The sequence below is a fragment of the Limulus polyphemus genome, unplaced genomic scaffold (genome assembly GCF_000517525.1).
Source record: "Limulus polyphemus unplaced genomic scaffold, Limulus_polyphemus-2.1.2 Scaffold1059, whole genome shotgun sequence".
NCBI classification, from domain to species: domain Eukaryota; kingdom Metazoa; phylum Arthropoda; class Merostomata; order Xiphosura; family Limulidae; genus Limulus; species Limulus polyphemus.
In genome coordinates, this window is record NW_013666669.1 from 58,206 (window position 1) to 68,348 (window position 10,143).

At 32.8% G+C, this 10,143-nt stretch overlaps 1 protein-coding gene across 1 annotated transcript in view; it reads right to left on the minus strand.

The window, feature by feature from the left end:
- Window positions 1-10,143, minus strand: part of LOC106461921 (organic cation transporter protein-like) — a 40,660-nt gene that overhangs the window by 15,287 nt on the left and 15,230 nt on the right. The window contains exons 2-5 of the mRNA XM_022389021.1: window positions 4,689-5,106; window positions 3,030-3,133; window positions 1,938-2,092; window positions 608-776 (exon numbers count right to left, since the gene is read on the minus strand). Coding sequence (XP_022244729.1) covers window positions 608-776; window positions 1,938-2,092; window positions 3,030-3,133; window positions 4,689-5,075 — 815 coding nt within the window. The 5' untranslated portion in view covers window positions 5,076-5,106. The remainder of the gene's footprint in view (window positions 1-607; window positions 777-1,937; window positions 2,093-3,029; window positions 3,134-4,688; window positions 5,107-10,143) is intronic.

The following is a 10,143-nucleotide window of genomic DNA, read 5'->3' on the forward strand; positions in this document are numbered from 1 at the left end:
GTTACTTTACCTACACAAACACACCGATTGCTATTAACACCCTGTACTTTACCTACACAAACACACCAATTGCTGTTAATACCCTGTACTTTACCTACACAAACACACTGATTGCTGTTAATACCCTGTACTTTACCTATTCAAACACACCGATTGCTGTTAATACCCTGTTACTTTACCTACACAAACACACCGATTGCTATTAACACCCTGTTACTTTACCTACACAAACACACCGATTGCTGTTAATACCCTGTACTTTACCTATTCAAACACACCGATTGCTGTTAATACCCTGTACTTTACCTATTCAAACACACCGATTGCTGTTAATACCCTGTACTTTACCTATTCAAACACACCGATTGCTGTTAATACCCTGTACTTTACCTATTCAAACACACCGATTGCTATTAATACCCAGTACTTTACCTATACAAACAGACTGATTGCTGTAAATACCCTGTACTTTACCTATACAAGCACAGTGATTGCTGTAAATACCCTGTAGTTTATTTATACAAACAATTTAATAGCTGTCACTACTGATATCACCTATCCTTAATTATACCTTATCAGTATGGTGTATACCAAAACACTGACTTACCACCAAAATAGAAGTAACAAAAAACAAGGGACAGTAATTGCCACCTGAAGGTAATACCAGTCACGTATTAGCCATGCTAATCCAGGTAAAATAATGTATCCTAATGCCCAACCAAAGTTAAAGGCAAGGCCAAAAAATGATCGAAACTCTGGACCTACTGCTTCCATCACTAAAGGGAAAAGGGTAAATAACAAAATACCATCTTAATACTGTAATTAATTAAAACAATAAGTTAGTTAAAAATACTATCTTAATGTTGTAACTCATGGAAATCAGTTAAAAATACCATCATATTATTGTAATTGATGTGAAATAGTTAAAAATACATCTTAATATTATAATTAATTAATATTGTAATTCATTAAGATACAAAGTTACTTAAAATATCATTTTAATATTGTAATTAGTTAAGACATAACATTTATTAAAAATATCTTAATTTAGTAATTAATAAAAATATGAAATTGTTAAAAATACCATATTAGTATTGTAATTGGTTAAGATGTAAAATTAATTAAAATACAAATTTACTGTTGTAATTGTGAAATTTGATAAAAAATATCATCTTAATCTTGTAATTAGTTAAGATTTGAAACTGTTTAAAATAGTTTTAATGTTGTATTTAGTTTGAAAGTTGTTAAAAGTACCATCTTAATATTGCAATTGATTAACATTTCTTTCACATAAATGTCAGAAAGAGTACTTAACTTGTAGCTTCTTTGAATATACTGAAAAATCACATTCGATTATCAAAACACAAAATAAATTAAAAGTTCTTTTAAAGATATATAGGAAAAACTTGAATAATTTTTCATTTTTAAATGGTCAATTAATTCAAAGCTTTTATCTTTGAATGATTTCCTATTCAATTGCAATTTTGTCATGAGAATTACTTTTCAATAAATTGAATTATCTTGTAGTTATTTATGTTCTGTAAAAATAAATTGTTTGAACCATGTGTTGATGTAGATTCTTTTCCTCAAAATGGTTAATAATGCTCTAAAAACAACAGAAGATCAATAAGTATCTTATGTAAGGCAATTCTTTGTTCAAGAATAATTCATTCTTAATTTAGTTGTAACTAATACTTATCAATTACAATACTTGGCTTGCATTCTACCTCAAAATATCCAGTTTGTCAATATAACAAGTGCTTGGCTTTTCTTACACCAATAAACTGACTACTAAAAAGTTGGAGCTTATCTAATTTAAATACATAATATCTGAGCTCAGGACTACAAAATTATTGTATTACAAAAACTAAAGTTTTGTTTTATTTAGAATCTACAAAAATATTGCCAATTTCTTCAGCAAACCACACATTTCTTACACAGAACAAATGCTGTTCCTCCAGTTCCTGACACACCAAAGGAGATGAAGAATCTCAAAATGGCAAACATCATAAAGCTGGTAGCAAAGAGACAGGTAATTCCAGAAAGCAGAAAAATTGTCACAGCAATGACAATTACAGGTCTTCTTCCAATCCTGTGATCAACATAATACAAAATTAAAGTCTATTTTTATAATAACTTGTGTTCAACTCCAGCCATTTTTCAGTCTTTGTACATGGCTAGAATCTTTGAATAACCCATATCATTAAAAAAGTTGTGATTATAAAGATATCATTTCTTTTAGCTTCATCATTAGTATAATATAAACTATACAATAATATATCATCAATAAAATATTATTCATAGCATATGGAATCAAAGAATATAATTACTTATATTTTCGACATAGTCGAATACTGTCTTAAGAACATAATTTAAAAACACTAAAACACAGATATCACTAAACTGGTCAAAATAATAAAAAATATAAGTTATAACAAACTTTTCATTACTAGGTGATAAGAAATGAAACAAGTTCATTTAACAGTTCCAGCTTTAGGAAAATTACTTGTGTCAAACATCAAGACACACATGTATTTCTAAATTCTAGAATATTTAACATGTTAATCACTTAATCATGCATAAACTCATATTATTCAATAAATTAAGATCACATAGAATAAGATATAAAGTCAGTAAGTATCAAATTCTCAGTGCTTTTTCTTTCTGATAAGGTTCTGATGGCAATGTTACTATGACTGAATCATTCTTAAAACCAGAACCATTCAACACATCATTTTGATAATAGGGATAATGAACATCATTTTTATGTTTTAATGACAAGCATTTATGTAAGGAATTGACTTTTAACAATCACCTTTCCCTTTCATAATGTTGTCCCAACAATCAGTACAAATGCTAGACCCATCATTCCTTGTTAGTTTGTAACACTGAATAATTTGTACTGGGTGTTAGAACTTCATTGTAAAACCATAACATTGACTAACGATTATGTTTTAACAATTGTTATAAATAATTCACAAAGTGAGTGTCCTCCAAGGCTTATTTAAAAGTCTCTTATGCAGATTTACCTGTCGGAGAGTTGCCCAAACACCATCACTGCTGTCATGTAACCACCCATGAATGCTGACTGGCTCATAGAAATGGCCCATTCTTTGTCACAAACTAAGTTCCACTACAGCAGAAACAGGATTATATTATTTAACAATAACTTTAGTTTATTAAAATTTAAACTTTGATTGACATGAATAAGAAAAAATGGTTTAATTAAACTCATTTACCACAGACATAATATTAAGTGATAATAAAATCCCAGAAACAACTGTACATAACTGCCATTTTTTGTAATTATTTAATAATTCCACATAACTGTTGGTTAAAATACAGTAAAGAGACACTCATTACAATGTAGAATAATACCACTATTTCTTAGTTGATCTGCACTTTGCAATATTTAAGGCAAAAACACAGATACACATAGTATTTACAATATTTGAAATCTGGGCATGTAGACCTGCATCCCACTGCTAGTAGAGGATCTGAATGAGGGTGTCCCTAAAAGTTAGTTGTTTGGAATGCTTTTCCTCGATAGCATTCATGGCCATGGTAATGCTCTTACCTTCAAGCCAACATTTTATGACAAGCTGAATGAGCAAGGGCACCATACTGCAGTAAGATACTGCCTCGTTTGGTATGCTTTTCAGTAGGGGTTAAACTGGGGCAGAATAGCATTTTGTCTCTTCCAGATTCTAGCCATTAGCATTCATGGTCTTTTGATGGGAATGTCAAAGTAAATCATAAATGAGAAATACATCTTTTTTCAAAACCACAATTTAAGAACTGCTGGTCATTGGCACAGAAAGATAGACAGTCTTGCTTAAATACTGCGATATATCGAGTAGCAATGACCATCTCTTCCCATACCATCAACTGTAACCACCTAGCTGCCAAAATGGCACCCCACACCATACTTGCAGTTGGAGGACAATCATAAAACCCAAGTGTGTGTGTGTGTGTCCACTATAAGAATAGTACAAATCTGGAACCACCTTAAAAAACAAATACTGTGTCCTAAAAGGGGGGGGGGTGTGATGCTCACTGTTGGTGACATACAATACTACTTGCAATAAGGAGTGCCTTCCATCCAACTACTCTGCTACAGTAGCTCATGCTATGAAAATAACTTCTTGTAGTATAAGTTGCCCCTCTCCTGAAACAACTGATTACATTTTGTTGGTTTTGGGAGCCAGGGCATGCAGGAACTATTTTTTCCCTGTGTAACTGATACTGCATCATAACCTTATTTTCCGCAGTATTGCAAGTGACCTAATAATTTCTTGCTGACTTTGACCACCTTTCCATTATCCAACTACGAGACCTCAAGGAAATACGGCTAATTCCTGGGATTATTTCATTAGTAGCATGGTTGTTTGTATTATGTTATCTGTACCAAATTATACTTGTGTTTATATATTGGAGTTAGGTGCTTGTGACATCATGGACATGATCAATTTATATTCTCAGGCTTATGTATTGCTTAGACCAGGTGAGAAAACTCTACTTTCAAATTACCCAATATACTTTTGATACATTAAGAAAATATTTCGATTCTTCAAATTACCTCAAACATACTCCTTAAATCAGATGGGAAATGTTTGATACATTAGAGAATATATCTAAATTCAAGTTACTTTAACTACTGTTAAATCCCTAAGAAACTTATAAATTACCTTGGACACAATGGTAGATATATAGAAGCTATCTTCATACTCCCAACTTGGGCAGTCAATAACATCAGTTTCGTTGTTTGTAGAGTTCAGTGAAGGGAAGGAAAACATTTGGCATTTGCTAAAACTAGTCTTTCCATCGTCATCTTTTATTAGTGGGATTGTGAAATTTTTCCACTGATCTACGGACATATTCTGGTACTCTGGAGGACGGCTGCACCAGTGGTCAATGTTAGGAGCAAAAAATGAAATGGCCAGATTGTGCATAGCTGAAAAAATACTTACAGTTGACATAAAGATGAAGACCCTTCTTTGCCAAGGTCCATAACGGCCAAAGGTGTCTGTGATGTCAATAATAGGAGCATAATTCTTACTTGTTAGTTTATTCATGCTAAAACTTGAAGAGGCCAGTTTCAAAAACCTGTAAAATAAATAAATAATACAAAAACATCCACTTCTAGGGAATCTTCTGACACCAAACACAAACAGTTGTAATAAAAGATCAATATAAAGAGTCTTTCTTTTAGGATTAATATGACTTACCTCACACTAATTAGGTTGTAAATCAATAAATCAATACACTGTCTACCAAAGTAAATACAGTAAAAATATACAAAGTCCATTCTTGAATCTCTACATGATGTGTAAAATTAATAAGCCTAACATGACTAGGGGATATTTTTATAGCATGTGGAATCAAACATTAAGTTACTAAGTTAAAATGAAGACACAATTCTAAGTAAATTGCATTACAGATGTGTTATTTCCATATCAATTACAAAGCTTCTGAAAGCAGAAGCATTAAAATGGAAAGTAAAACTTGCAGTTAGAATAATTACAGCCATTTTGTAACACAGACAACCTGCTTAAAGACTCAGGAACAAAACTCTAATTACTTAGAATTTCATTCTATGTAAATTGACTCATAAGGCTACAAGACAAGGAACTACGCATATAAAAATCAGTACTATACCCAAATACATAAACACAATGTCAACATTTTTGAAAACATTGTATAGAATACAGCAACCACAAATAATATCCAAATACCTCACTCAATAAGATATGTGACTTCTACTCCAATCATTTCAGTTGCACTGAATGAATCACAAGACAACAGTGGTGCATTTATGTTTTTTGGGCTCTTTCATAAATATAAAAAAGTAATTTTATATATCTTATATGCAAATTATAAATGTTTACAACACAAGATTGCAATAAAAAGAATGATCATCTAAACAGATATATAAGGGAGATAACCATACACAACGTACCACATGAAGCTGTCCGTCTGGCTAATGAATTCTCAACATATGTGTGTGCTTAACTAATACACACTATATCTCCAAGTGCTTAAAATGAATCACACAACAGCCAACCCTAATTCTGTAACTACCATTTGACCATTATTCTTCTTCTTAAAGATCACATTATAATTGCAGAAGAGAATAATGTAAAAGGCAACTAATCATAAAAAAATTCAGGTCTATAAGCAATTAACTATGAATTTTGATATATGATAACATATTACACAGTAAACAAAGTAGATTTGTGGTAAATTTAAAACAAGAGAGGTCATTCAAAAGTTCTGATAAAATTACAAAAACACAAAACATACATGTCCATTAAAGTATAAGTGATAATAGTCCAGTTGCCAAGGTCCAATTTTGGCCTCAGTCTAGAAGTAGTGTCTAGCAAATATTTTTTGATGGTCACTAGAATCAGACAATTGGGATCACCTGATTCCAATGCTGGATAATCCCACTTTGGCATCCTTCAGTGTTTTGAGATATCCAAGATGGCAGCTGGTGGCCATCTTGGCTGCCAAAACACAAATTTAACCATATTTCTGCTTCTAGTTGAAATATCACAACCAAATATGTATTTACACTTAGATTCTTGTGTGCCATGATTTCAATTTTACTATTATTTCATTCATGGAATGATCATCAATCCAATATAGCAGTAGCATGTGAGATTATTAAATTATGTTTAATTCCAAAATAAATGTAAACTCGAAAATGAAATCATTTAATATTTTTCTGCGGGAGTTCTAAATATAGACTAAATAGGTTTATAATTCCTGTTAAATAAAAATTGTGTATGGTATAGTCTTTAGTTTCCAAATAGTATCATTTAATTGATGTTTGTAAAATAAAGAGCACCACCAAATTAACTTGAAATAAACCATACTACTAACACTGAAAATAATGAAGATGATTATGAAACAAATTCTGGGATTGGTCCTGAATGTTACTAACACTGAAGTTAATCCAATATCATTATCGTTGTTGCATAGATAGACAGATGTTCATGCAAATCTAGTGTACGGTGGTCTTTACAGTTTAGCAATTTGACAAATTGAAACTTTTTAACTCTGTTTTTTTACACTCTGTTTAAACATTCAAGGCAGTGTGTCATATTATTGGGTGACATTTTGCAGTGGTATGTTTTAAGCTTCCCACTTGCAAAGTTTAATCTTACTGAGATTCTTGATGCAAAAAAGGTTACCCTTCAAACTGACCTGTGATTATCATCTGACAGTGTATTTTGCTATTTGAGCATTTGGGACAGTGTTTGAACAATTTAAAAAAAAATTCCAGTATTAAACCTACAGGCTATTGTTAGATAATCATGATTTTATCCTCTCCACCATCTGATGAACAATCTTTCTTGTATGCTTCACATGGAACCAGTCTGTGCACAGAATAGTCACTGACGTTGGGCTGAATATTCTCACAAGGCTACTTAAGAGCTATAGGTGCTAGCCGACTCTAGTTTTAAACTAATAATCTACAGGGAAGGCAACAAGTCAACAACACCCACTGCCAATTTTATAACGAACCTACAATCCGAAATTGCGGAGCGCGATTTTGCGGCATCATAACGCAAACCAGATTCACAGTTCGGCACGCTAACCCAAGTACCGCTACACAGTTGCTGGTGTAATTCGCCAAACTCTACTATTACTGCGACATACATGATTATCTACTAACTAATAAGAATATTCATTCTGAAGAAAGCTGCACTAGAAGAGTTGCCTTAAACGATAGATGAAACTTCTTTCACAAGTGTAAATGAAACATCCAAGTCAAGGAAATCAAAATGCAAAGCTAGTGACTGCCATTTGAAATACATATTACGTAACATGTAAAAACATATGCCATTAAGTAACAAAATCCATGCTATAATTAGCTGGGAATGAACAAATTAAACCAGACAGTTTCTTACACAAGAATTTGTAAGTATTCTTGTCTTACAAAATTACTAGCAGACCCCAAACTGGGTGGAATTAAGATCGTTACGAAGAACAATTTCTTACATATGAATATATGAGCATGTGACATTCACTTGGCAATTTACTTATGAAATCTTATGATAACTTCTGTCTTACAGTTGGAATAAAATATTTGGAATGTTTTAATCTTTAGTGTTTCCCTTTTTTTTTCTTTTTTTTATCCTACGTGATTTCCAGATACCCCACGTATATGGAAGACAGCGAACCACACTTTGTCGGTTTTTGTATTTTTAGTAGCATGAAACGGCGTCGCCACAAGATCTATTCTGGCAACTCTCGCAAGTAAAACTATCCGCTTCATAAATTTCCGGTGAGAAACGGGGGCGATAAAGGCCCACTATTCCTGGTTAGATGAAATCAAATCTTTCACCATTGCTGAATAATACGTAAAAATAACCGATATAAATATTCCTAACACTTGACCTCACGTGGCAACGACAAAATAAAAAACGTCAATACGGGAACAATTAAGAATCGATCAAAGCACTATATTATTCAAGGTTTTCAACGCACGCGCGACTAATGATGAGCTGTTCCATTATTATTACTATTCTTTTTATTAACATTTTACTAGTTACACTTTCGTTCCTTTGTTTATAAAATGTTTTAAACAGCAACGCAATTCTAAACTATTTAAGTAAATATAATAGCTCAGTAATTCACGTTAATTCCATTACACTCAACCGGGCATGGCTTACTTAGTGGTTAATTTTAAGGGCACAACTTATGAACATGAAGGTCTACGGTTCTTGTCTCGTTGCTACAAAATCACACTCCGCGTTTAGAAGCCATGGACGCGTTTTCAGAGTGACGGTCAAATCCCACTGTTCGATCAGAGTAGCCACGAGCTTGTCGGGTCACTTTTGGTCAGCAGCCTTCTATGTAGATTATCTACGACTCAAAATATCAGCTACAAATTATCGACTGCTTGTACAGATTAACCTTATCTACCTTTGCGCAATATCTGAAACAAATTTCTCAACTTCGTATTGATACCTAATTTACAGATCAATTACACTATTAAATGTTTTCATATATTTACATGTACTTAAGTTTAATTATTAATAAAGCTGACAAAAATGTAAACTGCCGAACATGCCACTAGCATACAGAGAGAGACCTGGCTCAACACAAATTACTTTAACCGCTCCTTCAGAAAAGTTTTGTCATAAAATTTAAATATTGAGTGGCATTATATGGAATGAAATATACAAATATTGATAGAAACTAGTTATACAAAACAATAAACAATTGCATAAACTTTAAAAGGAAATCTTGAATGGAAAATAAAATATTCTTTCTCATGGAGCTATTTTTATCTTGGAATCACATGATAGATAACTCAGTACAAAATAGTGTAGTAGGTTCGTACTTACAACTAACGACACCAGACCTGTAGATTTAACTCGATGTCCTTTTAATTACTATTTCAGTTGCACTGTTGAGCTTTAGGGAAAGATAAACTATTTTAGAAAACAAATTAGGTTTAGTAATAATGTATCACTTTCTAGTTACTAAGTAAAAATACATGAATCTGTACGGCCTTTAAGTTTTTCTACAGCAATAACTTACTTCACTTACCCACGTCTCTCCTGCACTGTTTGTTTACTGTCTTTCAGGTACATCACGAAAAGATGTTTGGTACGATTTTCGTGCCATCTGGTGGCCAAAGTCTAAGTACCTTAAAAAAAAAAGATTATGCTCTAACCCAGTGGTTTTCAACGTGGGCCATATGCCCCCACCCCCAGGGGACCACGCCACGTTTCTAAGGGGCCACATGTGAATGATGGAAAGTTAGGGGGCCACAGAAAATTCTGAGTGGGCCACAGAAAATTCTCTGCCCAAGCTAGATTCAAACGTGACAAACATTACTTCTGGATACGTAATGGAATAGCTAATAAGTTTCCACAGCTCTGGGAGAAGGCAAAGTTGTATTTTATCACTTTTCCCACATCTTATCTGTTTGAATCTGGTTTTAGTCGAGTGACTTGTTTGCTATCAAAAATACGTAACCGCCTTGATATTGTGAACGGAGGTGTTCTTCGCTTATCACTGACTACACTGCAACCGGACATTCAAAAACTTTTAAGCGTTCATCAGGCCCAAGGATCACACTGAATAAAATGTCAGTGATTAACAGAATATTTTTACTTGCAAAAG